Source organism: Crinia signifera, chromosome 1 (genome assembly GCF_055691185.1).
Source record: "Crinia signifera chromosome 1, ASM5569118v1, whole genome shotgun sequence".
Lineage (NCBI taxonomy): Eukaryota > Metazoa > Chordata > Amphibia > Anura > Myobatrachidae > Crinia > Crinia signifera.
Genome location: NC_139217.1, coordinates 286739882 through 286759038, shown reverse-complemented (window position 1 = coordinate 286759038; position 19157 = coordinate 286739882). Strand labels below are relative to the sequence as shown.

The 19157-nt window shown below is 47.5% G+C and overlaps 2 protein-coding genes across 2 annotated transcripts in view; one reads left to right on the top strand and one right to left on the bottom strand.

Annotated features, from left to right (window-relative positions):
- Positions 1-9096: 9096 nt before the first annotated feature.
- On the bottom strand, positions 9097-12838 carry GEMIN7 (gem nuclear organelle associated protein 7). Its single transcript, XM_083185363.1, has 2 exons — positions 12371-12838; positions 9097-9748 (listed from the first exon to the last, which is right to left on the bottom strand). The coding sequence occupies exons 1-2, from the start codon at positions 12386-12388 to the stop codon at positions 9395-9397; spliced, it is 372 nt and encodes a 123-aa protein (XP_083041489.1). The 5' UTR covers positions 12389-12838; the 3' UTR covers positions 9097-9394.
- CAAP1 (caspase activity and apoptosis inhibitor 1) overlaps positions 12536-19157 on the top strand; it is a 49998-nt gene continuing 43376 nt past the window's right edge. Inside the window, exons 1-2 of the mRNA XM_083185350.1 lie at positions 12536-13016; positions 18651-18863. Coding sequence (XP_083041476.1) covers positions 12900-13016; positions 18651-18863 — 330 coding nt within the window. The 5' untranslated portion in view covers positions 12536-12899. The remainder of the gene's footprint in view (positions 13017-18650; positions 18864-19157) is intronic.

Here is a 19157-nt window from a genome sequence, read left to right as displayed (position 1 = left end):
TTGGTGTCCATAAAGCTCATTTGGCACAGCAAAACAAAAGATTAAATACAAAAAACCATTTGTAATCATGGTATCTCCAATAAGAGTATTTCAGCTGTAAAGTAATAGCATTCTGTTTTATTGTCATGATTGCAAACAAGATTCAAATAAACATCTAATGCTCTGTGGTGATTCCTAGCACTAATCACAGAACATCTGTCTTTGATCGATTCACAGAGGAAGTACAAGTATTTTCAAAAGCTGTGTACACACGGTGCAATATATTGCTCAGTGTTTCATTCTTATCAGCGACCAGAGAGACTCGGGGGGAATAGCTGGTCGCAGGAGCATGCTCCTGCGAGCATTAGGAGCTGAACCTGGGAGCGCGCTCCTGGCGATGATATCGCTCAGCGACCATATTGCTAGCCATATCTGCATATAATAGCCCCTTGTGTACACAGTTTAATATAGGTCCTCCCTGACTATCCTGAGAGAGGGAAAACATGGGTTTGATGAGTGAGATGATATCGCCTCCAGGAAACGCTGACTGGGACAGGTGGAATGGTTTAACCAGTCCATAAAGCTGGCCATACACTTCGCGACCTCTCCAAGTGGAGAAGTTGCCTGTGATTCTACCTTGAGCCGCCCAGGAACCTCATAAAATACATTGCATGCAAAAAGGACCTCATACAGTGTATCATATCTGGTCCTTTTTGCATGCAATCCCAGCCAAGCTTGGCTGCGATGCGACTGATTCTACATGCAGCACATGTGATCCAGTAGCTCTGATGCAATGCACATGGGACTGCGCATCGGACCGCGCATCGGACCTGATGTCATATACAGTGCATCCGGAAAGTATTCACAGCACTTCATTTTTTCCATATTTTGTTAAGTTAACATAAAAAATCACATGTACTTAAGTATTCACAGCCTTTGGCATGAAGCTCAAAATTGAGCTTATGTGCATTCTGTTTCCATTGGTCATTCTTGAGATGTTTTTACTGCTTAATTGGAGTCTACCTGTGATAAATACAGTTGATTGGACATGATTCGGAAAGGCAAACACCTGTCTATATAAGGTCTCACACTTGACAGTGCGTGTCATAAAGCAAGCCAAGCATGAAGTTAAAGGAATTGTTTGTAGACCTCTGAGACAGGATTGTCTTGAGGCACAAATCTGGAAGAGTACAGAAACATATCTGTTGCTTTGAAGGTCCCAATGAGCACAGTTGCCTCCATCGTCTGTAAATGGACGAAGTTCAGTACCACCAGAAATCTTCCTAGAGCTGGCTGTCTGAACGGAGCGATTGTGGGAGAAGGGCCCTAGTCAGCGAGGTGACCAAGAACCCGCTGTCACTCTGCCAGAGCTACAGCATTCCTCTGCGGAGAGAGAACCTTCCAGGAAAAACAACCATCTCTGCAGCAATCCATCAATCAGACTTGTATGGTAGAGTGGCCAGATGGAAGCCACTCCTTAGTAAAAAAGCACCAGGCAGCCTACTTGGAGTTTGCCAAAATGCACCTGAAGGACTCTCACACCATGAGAAACAAAAGTCTCTGATCTGATAAGACAAAAATTAAACTCTTTGGCGTGAATGCCAGGCGTCTTGTTTGGAGGAAACAAGACACTGCTTACACCAGGCCAATACCATTCCTACAGTGAAGCATGGTGGTGGCAGCATCATGCTGTGGGGATGTTTTTAAGTGGCAGGAACAGGGAGACTGGTCAGGATAGATAGAATAGATGAATTCAGCAATGTACAGAGAGATTCTGGATGAAAACCTGCTCCAGAGTACTTTTGACCTCAGAATGGGGCAACTGTTCATCTTTCAGCAGTACAACGACCCTAAGCACAAAGCCAAGATATCAAAGGAGTGGCTTCAGGTCAACTCAATGAATGTCCTTGAGTGGCCCAGACTTGAATCCGATTGAACATCTCTGGAGAGATCTGAAAATGGCTTTGCACCAACACTTCCCATCCAACTTGATGTAGCTTAAGAGGTGCTGCAAAGAGGAATGGGCAAAAATGCCCTAAAGATAGGTGTGCCAAGCTTGTGACATCATATTCACAAATACTTAAGGCTGTAATTGCTGCCAAAATGTGCATCAACAAAGGATTGAGTGTAGGCTGTGAATACTCATTTATTTTATTTAAGAAATTTTCAAAAAAAGCCCCAAAAACTATATCATTATGGGATATTGTGTGTAGAATTTTGGAATAGAGCTGTAACATACATTTAAGAAAGAGTGAAGAGCTGTGAATACTTTCCAAATACACTGTACATGCAATTTGGATGCTTTTGTGCCAATTTATCGACTCATTCGTATAAAAAGTGACCACATTGCATGCATATTGCCCTAGTGCAGGGCAACACCGGCCCTCCAGATGTTGATGAACTACACATCCCAGGATGCTTTGCATTAGTTTTGCTATGTGGCCATGCTGAAACTGGTGCAAGGCATGCTGGGATGTGTAGTAGTAGTAGTACGTTTATTTATAAGGCGCCTCAAAGTGTCCGCAGCGCCGTACATAGCAAACAAAAAAAAACAAATTACAAGGTAACGTACAGGGATTCAGTATTGAATCCCCGCGGTCGGGATCCCGGCGTTCAGAATCCCGACGCCGGAATCCCGACAGCCGAAATGCCGACAAGGGGGGGGGACGTGGATCGCCCCCCCTTGCGGGCTCGCTGCGCTCACCACGCAGCGGGCCCGGTGCCTCGCTACGCTCGGCACGCTAATTTATTCTCCCTCCAGGGGTTTCGTGGACACCCCAGGAGGCAGAATGTGTCAGCATTTCGGCGGTCGGGATTTTAACTGCATCCCGTGTACAGGGTGTGTTGAAAAATACAGTATAAATAGGGGTATAGCTGGTATTACTAAAATCAGCATCAGTTTAGAAGTAGGTGTGGAAATTGTCGAGGAGCCTGAAGATGAAGTAGAGGAAGGGAAGAACAGGACAGGAGCACAGGTGAGGTAATGAGGTAGGGTGAATACATGAGGAAGGAGGACCCTACTCATAAGAGTTAACATACTAAAAATAGGTGGGTGGACGAACGAAATACAATAGGATAAGTAGGAACGGAGGCAGGATAGGAGGATCAAAAGAGGTTAGGAGGAGGGATAGGCTAGTCTAAAAAAGTGGGTTTTGAGGGAGCGCTTGAAGGAGGTAAGGGAATCAGATAGCCTGATGGGTGGCGGGAGGTTGTTCCAGTGCAGGGGGGCAGCGCAAGAGAAGTCTTGGACACGGGAGTGGGAGGAGGTGATTAGGTGAGAGGTCAGTCGGCGGTCAGCGATGGAGCGAAGAGGACGGGAGGGAGTGTGGATAGAGATCAGTGAAGAGAGGTAGGGAGCTGTGGAGGAGGAGAGAGCCTTGTAGGTGGTGGTGAGGAGTTTAAAGAGAACTTGGAAAGGAATGGGGAGCCAGTGAAGAGATAGACAAAGGGGGGAGGCGGAGGTAGAGCGGCGGGAGAGGAAGATGAGCCTAGCAGCAGCGTTAAGAATGGATTGGAGAGGTGCGAGGCGGGTGAGAGGTAGCCCAGAAAGAAGGATGTTGCAGTAGTCAAGGTGGGAGATGACAAGAGAGTGAATGAGAATTTTGGTCGCGTCAGTGGAGAGGAATGGTCTGATGCGTGAGATGTTGCGTATGTGAAAGCGGCAAGACTGTGAGAGAGCACGAATGTGGGGGGTGAAAGAGAGGGAGGAGTCAATGATGACACCGAGGCAGCGCGTTTGGTCGGTGGAGGTGATCTCGGTTTCACCAATGCTGATGGAGATAGTGGGAGAAGAAGGGATGTTCGGGGGATGGAAGATTAGAAGTTCAGTTTTAGCCATGTTTAGTTTCAGGAAGCGTTGGGTCATCCAGGCTGAGATGGCCGTGAGGCATTCGGAGACCTTGGACAGGAGTGATGGGGATAAGTCGGGGGAGGAGAGATAGATTAGGGTATCATCAGCATAAAGGTGGTAATGAAAACCATAGGAGCTGATGAGGGTGCCCAGAGAGGTGGTGTAGAGGGAGAAGAGGAGAGAGCCAAAGACTGACCCTTGGGGAACACCGACTGGCTGCGGGGTAGTAGGAGAGGAGGAGCTCGGAGTGGAGACGGAGCGATCGGAGAGGTATGAGGTGAACCAGGAGAAGACCGTGCCAGTGATGCCAAAGGAGCGGAGGGTGTTGAGCAGGAGAGGGTGGTCAACAGTGTCAAAGGCAGCCGACAGATCAAGCTGGATGAGGATAGAGAAGAGGCCTTTGGATTTAGCCGATAGTAGATCGTTAGTGACTTTGGTCAGGGCAGTTTCAGTGGAATGTAAAGGGCGGAACCCGGATTGGAGGGGGTCTAGAATGGAGTTAGCAGTAAGGTGGCTTAGGAGACGATTATAGGTCAGATGTTCTAGGAGCTTGGAGGCAAAAGGGAGGAGGGAGATGGGCCTGTAGTTGGATGGAGAGTTGGGGTCCAGATTTGTTTTTTTTGAGAATTGGGGAGACAAGAGCGTGTTTGAAGGAGGAAGGGAAGATCCCAGAGGATAGGGAAAGATTAAAGAGGTGAGCCAGGTGAGAGCATACTGACGGACTGAGACGACGGATAATATTGGAGGGGATAGGATCGAGCGGGCAGGTGGAGGGAGAAGCGGATTGAAGGATAGAGTGGACTTCAGCAGCAGTAGTGGGGTAAAATGAGGACAGGGGTTGGAAGGAGGGGAGTGGAGATGTAGGAGGGGAGGAGGGAGAGGGTGAGGTCATGGCAGCAGTGATGGCAGTCCTGAGAGAGGAGATTTTGGTTGAAAAGTAGGTAGCAAAATAAGCAGCTACGATGGAGGACGGAAGAGCTGGAGGAGGGGGGGAGAGCAAGGAGTTGAAGGTGGCAAAGAGCCTGCGGGGATTGGATGATTGCGAAAGGATGAGGGACTTAAAGTAGGATTCCTTGGCCAGAGCAAGGGCAGAGCTGAAGGAGGAAAGAATGAATTTGAAATGGAGATAATCCGCAAGGGAGCGTGATTTCTTCCAGAAGCGCTCAGCAGTGCGAGAGCACTTTTTAAGGAATCGGGTGATAGGCGAGTGCCACGGTTGGGGGTTGGAGCATCGAAGGGGGATAGAGGAGGGAGGGCAGGCAGAGTCCAATGCCGAAGATAGGGTGTCATTATAGAGGGAGGCGGCGAGGTTCGGGCAGGACATGAGGGCGATTGGGGCGAGAAGAGGACACAGCGTGTTTGAGAAGGCAGCAAGATCAAATGTGTTGACGTTATGCCGTGAGACAATGCGCTTGGGAGGGGGGGTGGGAGAGGGGGAAGCAGTGAGGGAGAAGGAGTGAGGGAGGAGATGAGGTGATGGTCAGAAAGAGGAAAAGCCGAGATAGTAGTCAGTAAGGGAACAAGAGCGAGAGAAGACGAGATCGAGGGAGTGTCCTTGGATGTGGGTGGGAGAGGTAGTCCACTGAGATAGGCCAAGTGAGGAGCAGAGAGAGAGGAGTTTGGAGGTGCCAGGATCAGCAGGGTTATCCAAGGGGATGTTAAAGTCACCAAGAATGACAGATGGCAGGTCAGAGGAGAGGAAGTGTGGAAGCCAGGCGGCGAAGTTGTCAAGAAATTGGGAGATAGGGCCAGGGGGGCGGTAGATTGCAGCGACATGGAGGTGGTAGGGGTAGTATAGACGGATAGAGTGAGACTCAAAGGAGGAGAAAAGGAGAGAGGGTTCAGGGTGAATGACACTGTGGGTGCATGAGGCTGAGAGGAGAAAACCCACACCGCCACCTTGGCGACCGTCAGGTCTGGGAGTGTGAGAGAAAGAGAGGCCACCATGGGAGAGAGCAGCTGGAGAGACAGAATCAGAGGTGGAGAGCCAGGTCTCGGTGATAGCAAGGAGGTGGAATGCTCTAGAGATGAATAGGTCATGGATGGCAGGGAGTTTGTTGCAGATGGATCTGGCGTTCCATAGTGCACAGGAAAGAGGGGGGGTGGGTTGTGTATTTATGTGGATAAGGTTTTTGGGATTGCAGAAGCGAGGGGGGGTCGTTGGGAGGGTGGGGGTGCGGGGGCGAGTGGTCAGGATAGGTATGGGATGGGAGGGGGGAGGGGAGGAGCAATTGGAGAAAGTGAAGTTGAGAGATTAACAGCCATGAGGAACCGAAGGTGAGAGGGTAGGTTAGTGAAAGCAGACAGAGGGATTTGGGAGGACAGGCAGCGTCTGTAGTAGATTTGCGAGGATGTGGTAGAAAACAGAGTGAGAGAGAAGGTAACAGGAAAGGAACTACTGTCAGAGAGGAGACAAGTGGGTAAAATCAGGTTGATTGAGTAATCCAATTAAGTATGAAACAACAAGTGAGAGGATGAAGGGAACAGAGAAGGTCAGGAGTGAGGCAAATGTGAGCAGGCGTGAAGAGGGAAACAGGGTGCGATAAATGTGTGGCAAAGATAAGAGAAAATAATAGTGAATGAGTAAAATGAAATACAATGTTGGAAAAAATATAGATAAAATGAATTAAATGTCAAAATTGAGCAACAGGTTAAAGTAGGATAGAAAGAAGATGAATATATCACAATAAAATAGAATATAAAAATTTAGACTGTGTTCAAACTCACCTGCTTCAGTTTCCAACTCACAAGTCACTTAAGTAATCAAGCTTCCCTCTCAATGAGCAAGCTCCCAAATGAGCTCTGCCCCTCCTTATATGGGCCCTTATTCTGGTTGGTGCGGTCGAGCCGCATATGCGGCTCCGACCGCACCAGACGAATCCCCGCCTACAAGACGGATCGGCACGGCCGTCCGTACACGGACGGCTGCCGATCCGCATGAAAATGGCGGGGCGTACGCCTCCACCATGTTGGGAGCTGCCCCCTGCATTCGATGGTCGTCGACCATCGAAGGCAGGTCCGCACGCCCCGGCAGCTCCCGCAAGCTGAGACCACACGGACAATCGTCCGTGTGGTAGCTTGTATGGGGGCTGAAAGCTGACATCCGGCGACGTCAGCTTTCCGCCCCCATGAGTTGCGTCATGCCCTCATTAGCATGCGTACGCCCCGCGTTTGCATGGGAACGCCCATGAAACGCGGGGCGTATACATAGGTAAATGAGGGCATGAAGCCCCTCACTCCCCTATACGCCCCCTTTGCGGCGTAGTAACGTTATGTGCGGCGAATTCGCCTGCACATGCGCAGATTGACCTCTGCGCATGTGCAGACGGAAAACATCGGCGGTACGGCCGCACGCGGGCCGTACCGCACGAATCAGAATAAGGGCCATAGTATGTCAGGCCCTTGTTACACTCAGCTCCTCCCCCTAATCTTCCTTGACACCTAGATTTAGCTCCTCCTCCTAGTATCTGTTCACACCTAGTAACAATACACTATACAGATACAGGCACAACCAAAATCACACTCAGATTTCTCCCTCACAATTACAGTCTCTATATAGAAAGACAGATAAAGAATACAAGACAGACAGAATGCAAGATAACTCACCTGCTTCAGTTTCCAACTCACAAGTCACTTAAGTAATCAATCTTCACTTTAGTCTGCAAGCTTCCCTCTCAATGAGCAAGCACTAGAACAACTATGGAAGCAAATAGCCCCTCCAACCTTACTAAAAGGTCATTCACAAAATTCAATTTAATTTTACTATGGAGACAGAGTATATGCCTTACTCCAGGCATGTCCAAACAATGGCCCTCCAGATGTTGTGAAACTACAAGTCACATCATGCATTGCCACAAACTATGGCAAGGCAAGCTGGGATGTGTAGTTTCACAACAGCTGGAGGGCCGCAGTTTGGACATGCCTGCCTTACTCCTACAAAGCCTCATTACCACTAGTACTTTGGTCACCTTGGGGTGATTTTATTACAGACAGAGTTGGGCGTCAATCTTCCCTAAACCATCCCATTCTGATCCTATGCAATTTAGCCTCAACGAGAAAGCTCTTGACTCTCTTTAGAATTCATGGGCTTCTCCGCCTGTTAGAGTTTATGGCTTATTTTTCAATAGGAATGAATGTATAACCCACTGTGAATGCATGTTACTTCTGTATACAATATAAATTCGCCTTGATTCATGTAGCCCCCTGCCAACACTTTTTTTTTTGTTCCCCCCCCCCCCTTTTTTTTTGTGCCCTCCGGATGAAAATGTTTGTATGTTATTTTTCCCTAATTTCAATAAAAAAAAATCAATGATGTTGATTTACAACTCTTCTTAAGTTATTTTATTAAAAGTTCGTAAATCAAGAAGAGTTGTAAACATTGCGATATTGGAAGCAACGAGATCCAGCATCGGCAAGTGCATACACACTTGCCAATGCCAGGTGCAAAGAATGACTGTCTGAGTGGGAACTATGCTTCATTTAATAGCATCGCTCGTGCTAGCAATAGCCTTATCCTGCAGGCACAGACGACTGAGGACATTGCTAATGACCCAAGGGAACGCACATTATCAACTAAACAGTGCTTACACATTAGGGCCCTTATTCTGATCGGTGCGGATATTCCCGCTTGCGTACGGGCCGCCGATGTTTATCGTCTGCGCATGTGCAGAGGTCACTCTGCGCATGTGCAGGCGATTTCGCCGCATGGATTCTTTATACGCCGCACAGGGGGCGTAGAGGGGCGTGAGGGGCTACTTATCCTCATTACCCTATGCATACGCCCCGCGTTTCATGGGCGTTCCCATGCAAACGCGGGGCGTATGCATGGTAATGAGGCCGTGACGCGTGGGTACGGGGCGGGCATCTGACATCGCCGGATGTCAGCTGCCCGCCCCCATACAAGATTTCACACGGACAAGTGTCCGTGTGGTCTTGTGTTGCGGGACCTGGTGGAGCGTGCGGCCCTGCATTCGATGTTCAGCGACTATCGAATGCAGGGGCTGCTCCCACCATGGAGGAGGCGTATCCCCGTCCACATTCATGCGGACCGCCACATATCCGCATACGGACGGAGGTGGCGATCCGTATGGAAGGCGGGGATTCGCCAAGACGGACATCACCGCATATTTCTGATCGGGCCGCACCGATCAGAATAAGGGCCTAGATGATCTGCACAAAAATATTGTTAACAATGGTTATCTTGAATTTCCTAAAATATTGACTCTTTTGTACACACCTTAATATGAAGTCAAACTGTGCTGCAAAAATTTTTATAAATAAATTATTTGATACAGTTTATTGAGCCCAGGAATTATAATTTGTTATAATCGGTTGAGTGAACAACAGAAGGGAGAAAAGAAAGATGGATACAGTTTAGACACCTATGAAAATATCAGTGTGAAGGTTGAGTGCTTATTTATTGCTTTACAAGAGTTTGAGAAATATGAAATTGCAAAGTAAAAACTTCTGAGGTGATACAAAACAAAATCTGCAAACAAGACATTGTTTTAATGGAAACGTATAATGTAATACACATGAATTTGTCAGCATATGTATAGTAGCCCTTTACAGATGAAAGCAATAAGAAATAATATCTGGCCCACGGATCAGTGCCTCCTTCTGCACACCTAGAGGTGTTTGTAGATTAGACACCTGGAAATTATGTCCCTCCATGTCACAGGCATTGAAACGTTCAGCACACACTGTGACTCTCTGGTAGAGTGTGAAGGAGACAGGAAGTCCAGCAGAAGCAAGAAGGCTGCGGAGGAAGAGCAGGCGGAGCATTGAACGACTTTTCTGATGGGAATCCGGGCTAGAGTGGGCCAAAGCCCGTGGTGAGGATGGATCAAATCCCCGTCCAGAAGGAGATGGTGGCCTAGGGAGACGAATTATGGGTACCAGTGGAAGCAGGGGAGGATCCTGGAAGTAAAACAAAAGTTGTCAAAGTACTGTCTATGCATATAAAATACAACTACACATAAAGGGGGGCATTCAATGTGTCGCCGCTATTCCTGAGGGGGGAAAATAGCAGCGGCTCCCTATTCAATGCTGTCTTTAGCGACAGCATTTAAGCGGGATCACGGCAGAACAGGCCCGACTTTAGAAGCTGCCGAGCCCGTTCTGCCGATAATGCCCCTGTGCGCCAATTGGCAGGTGGGACATTCAATCCCACCCGTCGTTCAGACTGCAAACGGGCCAGGATCACGGCTGTCGGGAGAGATCGACAGCAGTGATTCTGGATTAAATACCCCCCAAAGAGTCTAAAGGGCATTTGTGTTGATCACACACCTGCAACTGCTTTTTCAGAGATGCCCTGCTTGCGATACCTTTACACCAGTGGTGTCAAACGCATGGCCTTCCAGCTGTTGTGGAAATACACATCCCAGCATCCTCTGCCACAGATTTTATGTAATGGATTTGCAAAAACTGGGGCAGGGCATGCTGGGATGTGTAGTTACCCAACAGCTGGAGGGCCATGAGTTTGACACTACTGCTTTACACTCTACAGCAGCTTTCCCTTACAGTCCACATTTCAAAGATATCCACACTGAGTTACACATTTTATTGACATTTGTGCCAGCATTTGAGGGCTGAGTTTGGGAAACAGTGGTCTAGAGCAGACTTGGCCAATCTGTGGCTCTCGGGCTGTTGTGAAATTACACAATTCCAATTTAATAAAGGGTTGGCAGTACGTGGGTAGGCAGTGTATAGGTCAACATGTGTTTTTCACTTTTTTTGTGTCAATATTGACACCTAAGTATGTATACATATAGCAGTGATTTTCAACCTTTTTACTTTGCAGCACACCAACTAAGATTTTGAAATTGCCATGGCACACCACGAGATCCCCACAGGGCGGCAAAACACATTGGCCCGCACAGGAAAAAAAAACAAAAAAACACCTATTGGCCCCCATATAAAAAAAACAATCACACTGGTCCCCGCGGGTAACAAAAAAAAAAATACATTGGCCCTTTACATGAAAAAAAGAGATCAGTAAATAACAGTTGAACTGGTGGTGGCTGTAAACTGGTTTGGGTATCTCTAGATCTGGGGCACACTCAAGGCACACTAGTGCACCACGGCACAGTGGTTGAAATACACTGATATATAGTGATCATTCTAGCACCTGCCATCTTTGAAAACCCATGCAGTTCCTTTTCCCTGCCTGGGGTGTCGCTGTCTGCTGTAGTGCTTCTAGCACGGTGTGTTCTGTATATCAGCACTGATATGCAAACCAGACCTATGTTAGAAACACCACAGTAGACAGCGACACCCCAGGCAGGGAACAGGAACTGCATATGTTTTCAAAGATGGCGGGTGCTAGAATGAACACTACGTGTACATATTAGCATAGCAGGTACCCTTCCATGGCCTGCCAGGCTTTCAGACACGATGCTCAGCCCACTTTACTGTTCCCATTTAGAGTCCACGTGGAAGTTAAAGTATGAAAAAAGTCCCAAAATGTAAAAACAATAAAATGTCAATATTTTCATGTCAATCTTTTGTCAATATCATTCTAGTTCATTTCTATCTAGACCTATCATCCGGACACCAAACTACACATGCCAACTTGCTTTGCCACAGCTTTAGCATGCCCTAATAGTAAAACTGTGGTAGGGAATGCTGGGACTTGTAGTTTCACAATAGCTGGACATCTACTATAAGGATAGTCATCCCTTCTTTATGTCTCACAAAGCTTCTGGCCAGAGTCTGGGGGTGGGGCTAGGCTCCACACCTGACATTAAGTAGAAGGAAAAAAAAAAAACGTCAGTTATTAACCATTGATTGTTTATAATCATCAATAGTCATCCGTGCACAGAAGTTATAGAACAGCTAGTGGAAAAGCGATGAACAACAATAAAACTAGTTAGGAAAACTTACAGCAAAGATGGACCATGAATATACCCAAGAAATAAGACCGAAAGGAGGCAGGATTATAAAGAGGTGGAATGTTATACCCCTTTCACACTTGCAAAAATATCCCGGGTTTTTGCACATAAACCCGGGATTTAGCTCAGTGTGTCTTGGGCGAATATCCCGTGTTCAGCATTCCGGAACTTCTACCCAGGTCCTGACCTGGGTAGAACCCGGAATCGACACGGGATGCGGTCAGTGTGAACCAGATCCCGTTCACTGCAGTGAAAATGCGCCACTGGGAGGTGCTGACACCTCCCAGTGCCGCCCCGGCCAAGCCTTCAGATGAAGCCACCCGCCCGACTTCATTCCGGGTCGGGTGGCCAGTGTGAAAGGGCACATTCCCGGGTAGTGTCCCGGGATGCATCCGGGAACACATTCCCGGGTATGAGCCGGTTCTGCGAATGACCAACAGGGCATGTCTTCTGGCTTCCAGCAACCATGTGCAGCACAGGGGAGATCCTATATGTTGCTGGATCAGTAACTATTTCTCCTGCTCCCACAAACAGATCTCTGTACAATATATGTGTCTACAACTTTAGCCCAGCACTATACAGATAACAAAGAGACAACAGTGGCCCCCGTGGAGGACGCTATAGCGGTGAGAATGAGACGTAGACTCACGCTTTCCGTCGCACTCATGCTCAAAGTGGAGGACGCAGCCTGTCAGAAATTCCTCACTCCTGTTTATAGCCAGATGTCATATGGTTAGAGCATCCAATGGCAGCACCAGGGATACCGGCGTCACTTCGCTTGTTGTCCCCAGACCTACTGTACCTCACCTCTCTGTAACCGCTGAGAATTACACAGTATTAACACGCAGTATGCAGACAGCTCTGTTGTAGGCTTGGCGGCGCTGCTTTACGGCAAGGACGTGACGGCTGGATGCCTTTTCACTCTTCCCTTAGCAGACATGGCTCCGCTGGCTTCGGTGTGACGCGGAGCGTGCGACGGTAACCCTGGAGACAGGTAGCAATGGGAGTGCTGCGATAGGTCCCAGGTCGCCTTGTTAATTATGATGAGCGCGGTACTGTGGCTGCTGGGAGCTGACTAGCCCCGCCTCCCTCAGGGCTGCTGCTGCTGCTTGTATTACGAGAGCTCTGCCTGCCCGCTTTCTGGTCCAGCCTGGTGCCACCAGCAGCCCATCGCCGCCATGACCGGGGGGAAGAAAAGTTCTAAAGAGAAGAAGAGACGGAGAAGGTCGGACTCGTGTGACACCGGTCCCCAGGCGGAGAGGAAGAGGAGGATCACCGAGCCCAGCAGCTCCCAGGTAGCAGCTGCTGGGGATGGCATGTTACCTGCTGCAGTGCTGGGGATGGCTACAGGGAACATATATAATGTGTCTAAAGGAAAAGAGACTTTTGCTGTAGTGGCGATGGATCTAATTGCAGTAGGTTAATGTGTTTGCTGATAGATGGAGTGGGGTTTTCCCAGTTGTACATGTGTGGTGAACGACTTCACTTTCCTGGAAAGTTGTTGTGTGCGGTCCAATGCATGATGGATTCCTCCAGATCAGCACAAAGAGGTGGTATCCATCTTCTTTGTGCAGGAGCCGGCGAGCACACTGCAGAATTTTATCACAGGATGTAGGCGGTGTACCGAAAGCAGTGTCTCGCACCATGCTTCATTATCCGGATGTGAAAGCATCAAGGACTTGCCACAGCCCATGCAGGCGCATGTTGCCACCAACTCTGCCACAATTTCGCCCGTGGAGGATCTCATTCTTCACAATCGTCGGGTCACCACATGTGAAATTGCTGCTGCGCTGTCGATAAGCAAGCGAACTGTAGCTCACATAATTCACAAGCTTGGTTATGGCAAAGTTTGTGCACAGTGGGTGCCCAAGCATCAGAGAATCAGAAGTTGGCGAGAATGGGTGTTTGCTTGACCCATCTGTACACGGAGCAAGGAACGGATTTCATTTCCAAGGTTTCGCATGTGATGAGTCTTGGGGCCTGATTCAGGTTGGCTCGGTAATCCGCGAACATTGCAGTTCATGGACAACCGAGATGCCGTCCAAATGAACACGCCACTACCGATTCCCCTTGGTAACATGCGAGGGGATGTGTAGCGAGAACATGCCTGTGCTAGCAGGAAAACCCATTCTGTGGTCGCCGACCATCTATTTATTTCTCCTGCCTTCGCAAATAGAAGTCAGTGTAAACTGACTTTTATTTGCGAGCGCTACGATGAGGATGGGGCGGGCAGCTGACGTCCTGTGATGTCAGCCGCCCGCCCCCGGCAGGCATTAGCCTGCCTGCGTAGCCATGGGAATGCCCATAAAACACTAGGCATTTCCATGGTCCACCGCCCATGGCAGTCCCTCCCCAGTAACGAATGGCCGGGCGAGTGTTTAACTGCTGAAGCCGTTTGTTGTCGGGGTCTGCAAATGCGCGCTTCCGCATACACAAACCCCCAAGCATCGGAACGGCTCCAAATAAACCCCTTTCCGAATGAACAAGAATCAGGCCCTTGTGTCACCACTTTGACCCTCTCTCTTTCAAGCGTGGTTATCTAAAGATTCTGACGAATGAGATCCCCCCACAGATAAAACTGTGGCAGGCTTGGTGGCAACGTTCCCCTGCCCAGGCCATGGAAAGTTCTTGACGCTTTCACGTCCCACCTCCTAACGCTGACACCACCGGAATATGGTGCACTGTGCCAGACACTGCTCTCTGTACACCGCCTTCATCCTGCAATACATTCCTGTAGCATGCTCACCTTCTGCTTGAAAATAGCTCTTTGCACTGATCTGGAGGAATCCATCATGCATCTGACCACACAAGACAACTTTCTAGGAATGAAGGAAATGAGGCGAAGCCGTTCACTACACATGCACAACTGGGAAAAATGCCACCCCATCTATTGGCAAAAACATTAACACACTGTGATTTGATACAATTACACTACTTGCCCAGGTGCACTGACCTCCATAGATATTCAATCCAGGTAGCATACAGTTAAGGTTAGGTCTAAATTGTAGTGGGCTAACGGACCTCCTGACGTCACAGGGGAGGAGAGGGGGTGAAGAGAGGAGGAGCAAGGTCAGAAGAAGGGTCCCAAAAGGACCCTCGCGGGCTCGCTTCGCTCGCCATGCCTCGGGCACGGTGGCTCACTCCACTCCACTTTGCTCTTCCTCCTGGGCGTGGAAGGTCCTTTAGCCCACTACAATTTGGCATCTGCCATACATATACTTCAGGCACTCACGGGTCTTAACAATAATGAAATAACTGACACAGGGGTCTAGATCATTAAGCAGTGTTTCAAGCTTCATTTGCTCGTCCTCAGGCTCATCAAACATACAAACAAAGCTTACCTATATCACCTTTCTCCACCGTGCCCGGGTCGCCATGCATCCTGTTCATCCGTCCCAGTGCCCTTCACCTATGATGTCAGGATGCACATCGGCTCAATCAACTGGGTGGTTGCCAAGCAACCTGCTGTATATAAAGTGCAAAATACATTAAAAACATGCAAACCAGAAGCACTGCATCTGTATACAGTACATAGATCGAAACCTGTCTAGAACATAGACGTAATACAATGCAAGAAGTCCAAATCCACCTATAGGTAAGATCTGACCTCTTCTGCCTTTTTGCGACCCCGCTCCAGGTCCTGCACTGCAATGGCATGGGCATATAATATCTGTATGTGATCATGGTAATTATCCATTATAGAGCACTTGAGAAACTTGTGTAAACTTTCCTCAAAACTTTTCTCTTTTAATCTATCCCAAACAACTTTATTTTAAGTAGAAATGACTTTTAATTAACAAATTATTTAATTATTTATCACAATAAATCCCCCCCCAGAAACCTGTCAATAACCCATTAAAAAAAAAAAGGGCTTGAAATCACATTGCATCTCACTGCGTAAAATACACATCGCATTGCGTTTTAGTGGGAAAATTGCATAGCACCATTGTAAAGCTCAAAACACATTGCACATTACCATCGCACCATAACCTGGGGTGTGAGGGGCAGTGAGTTTTATAGGAGCAAAAGGTAAGGTATAACATTTATATACAAAAGGGAGGAGTGTGCTTCAGGCATAATTGTTGCTGGATGTTCAACATCTATATATAGTATTTCTAGCTTTTATAATAAAAAAAAGCCAAGGAACAACTATTTGACAAAGGATTAAATTCCATGGCAGTTGAGACTTTTGACCCTCCAGCTGTTGTTCAACTAGACATCCCAGCATGCCCTTCTACAGTTTTGCTATTTGGCAGTCCTAGAACTGTTTCAGGGCATGCTGGGATGTGTAGTTAACAAAAGCTGGAGGGCCAAGGGTTCCCCATCCCTGTTCTAATAAGATGCAATAATGATGGGCTTTAAATCTACTGTAAAAATTGCATACAGTGATGGATTGCAGCAGCACTGCTTAGTAAGCGTTCTTCTGATCTTTTTTCGCTCGCTGACTAATGAGCGTATTGCTTCAATCACATACTGCACAAGGTGCATTTCAGGACTGTTTTATCTTTAAATGTAAGATCCCAGTCTGTGTTTATGAAGTTTTCTGTGGGATATTCTAGCAGGAGAACACCAATCCTCATTCACAGGTGGGGTTTTATCTAAAAGCAGTAATGGAAGTTTGGCATGATATTATCTGTTTATTTGTCCTTGGCTGCAGCAATGAACAAGGTGTGTGTTCATTTTGTGTGTGGGATAATTAATGGATCACAACACTGATCTATACTGTGCAAATATACTAATCCTAGCATGCCCTGCCACAGCTTTGCTATCAGGGAATGTTAACACTGTGGCAGGGCATGCTGAGACAGGTAGTTTTACAACAGCTGGGTATAGGGGTGGCCATCATTGCCATCAACGGTTGCCAAATATGCAATGGATGACCATCAATAATTTCACCTATCGATGGCCATCCCTTTTGGTTGACTGATTAGCCTGTGGGCAATTTAAAACACGGGGGCAGGTGCCGGGGGGAGGAGCTATGCTGCCTGTCCTGGCACTTTGAGAAAAAAAAAGAGCAAAACATCGGTTTTGCTGTGCCATTGATGGAGGGAAACCATCTGGTTCTCACCCATTGATGGCAAAAGTATTCGACATTGGTCATAAAACATCGATGATTTCAAATCATCGATGGCGATCCCTAGCTGGACAGCCATAGGTTCAGTAATCTAATTTCCTTTTTTTTTTTTTTTTGGTGCCACTGGCAAGCATTATTTTTTTCCTCCCCTTCAATAAGTATGACAGTATGTGTGGACACAGATTTTAATGGTGGGGAATATGGTGTTTGACATTTCTATAGTAGCTGTTCGATAATTATTGCATTTTGTTACTCCATTTCCATTGTTTCTATTAAGCAATTCTCATATTGGGCCTTATTCTAGTTCACTCTTAGAGGCAAATTCCTTCTCAGATGGACAAAACCATGTGCATTGCAGAGGGGCAGATGTAACAGGTGCAGATATAATTAGATTTGGGTGAGTTATTTTGTTTCTGTGCAGGGAAAATACTAACTGCTTTATTTTTACACTGCAATATAGATATCACTTTGAAGAAAAACCCCACCCAAATCTAATTCTATCTGCACATGTTATATCAGCACCACCAGCAGTGCACATGGTTTTGTCCATTTGAGAAGGAATTTGCCTCTAAGAGTGAACTAGAATAAGGCCCATAGTTTCTCTATATTTCTGAAGAAGTGTGTTTCCTTAGACCAGTGATGGATAACCTTGACACTCCAGCTGTTGTTGAACTACACATCCCAGCATGCCCTGCATCAGTTTTAGCATGGCCAAATAATAAATCTGTAGCAGGGCATGCTGGGATGTGTAGTAAAACAACAGCTGGAGTGTCAAGGCTAGCCATCACTGCCTTAGACCATGCCTAGCCAACCTGCAGCGGTACTTGTTTTCTATCAGGGCGGCCACTAAGCAATTTGCTTAGTGGGCTATTCTGCGTAGTGAAATCACATCGCATCGCATGGGCCATGCGATGTGCGATGCGATTTTCCTATGTAATTTATTCACTGCTCTCTCAGCCCCGGGGTATCGCATCTGCCGCAAAATCACATGCTATATAGGGCTTTTATAGGGTGTGTGATGCCATGACATTAGGTATACAATAATATGATTGTATGTCCCAAAAAATAGGTTTAACGTATCCCCCCCCCCCCCCACACACTGACCACGTCACCCCGAAGCGTGGGGAGCGGCGGCGGAACTCGTCCTCCGACTTTTTCATTACCCCACTATCCACGTCGGCATGGAGTTGATTTTATATAGTGGGGCGAGTGCAGTAAGCCCCGCGGGGGGGACGTGGTACACATGTAAAGTAATCCGCGTCCCCTCGTGGGGCTCGCCGCACTTCGGGCTTAGTGGCTCGCTGCGCTTGCCGCACTATATAAAATCAACTCGACGCCGACGTGGATAGTGGGGTAATGAAAAAGTCAGAGGATGCCTTCCGCCCCCTCTCGTGGGGCTCGCCGCGCTTCAGGGTGGGGGGGGGGTGCGTTAAATCTATTTTTGGGACATACAATCATATTATATTATGTCATGGCATCGCAAACCCTATAAAATCGCATGCCATTTTGCGGGACATGCGATGCGATATTGTGGTGTAAAATGAGAGAAAAAAAATACATGAAAAAATCTGCAATGCTATTTCCCTACGGTGCCGTACGTAGAAAATCTGGGCGCCGTGCTAGGAAACAAGTACCCCTGCAGCTTTCCAGCTATTGTAAAGCTACACTTCACACTATGCCCTGCCACATTTTTAGCATTCTCTAGCAAATCTGTGGCAGCACATGCTGGGATTTTCTTTTCATGACAGCTAAAGAAGACAGTTTGGCCAGGTCTGCCTTAAAGCATTATCCCAGGTTGAGCAGGTTTACTACTACTACTACTACTATTATTATTAAACAGCATTCTTATTTTTAGGAACCAGAAACTTCTGTTCCATGTGCTGTAGTAAAAGAAGAAGAAGAAGAAGAAATAGAAGAGCTAACTGATATAGAGGAGGGAGGACTGGACTTGAATGTGCCACTGAAGCCTATTAGCTTCTATATCACAGATAGGAAGGAGATGCTCGAGCAATGCTTCCGGGTACTTGGGGATAAGAAACTGAAGAAAATGCTCCCTGATATGCTAAAGGTAAGGATATTTATGACACCTAGGGGATTACTCTGATTCAATCGATTGTTCGCGACTGGGGGGTGTGGGTAGGCGGGCTGGGTAATTTGCCTTTGGGAATGCCCAGCGTTTCATGTGGGTTCCCATGAGAAAGCTGGGTGTTCCCATGGTAATTCGCTGTCGAGGCGGGCAGCTGACATCATCAGATGTCAGCTGCCTGCCCTGTCCTAACACAGGGCACCTGCAGGTCTGAGACACCACAGAGGTGTCTCAGATCTGCGAGCTCTAAAGAAATCATTTGATGGTCGCCATCAA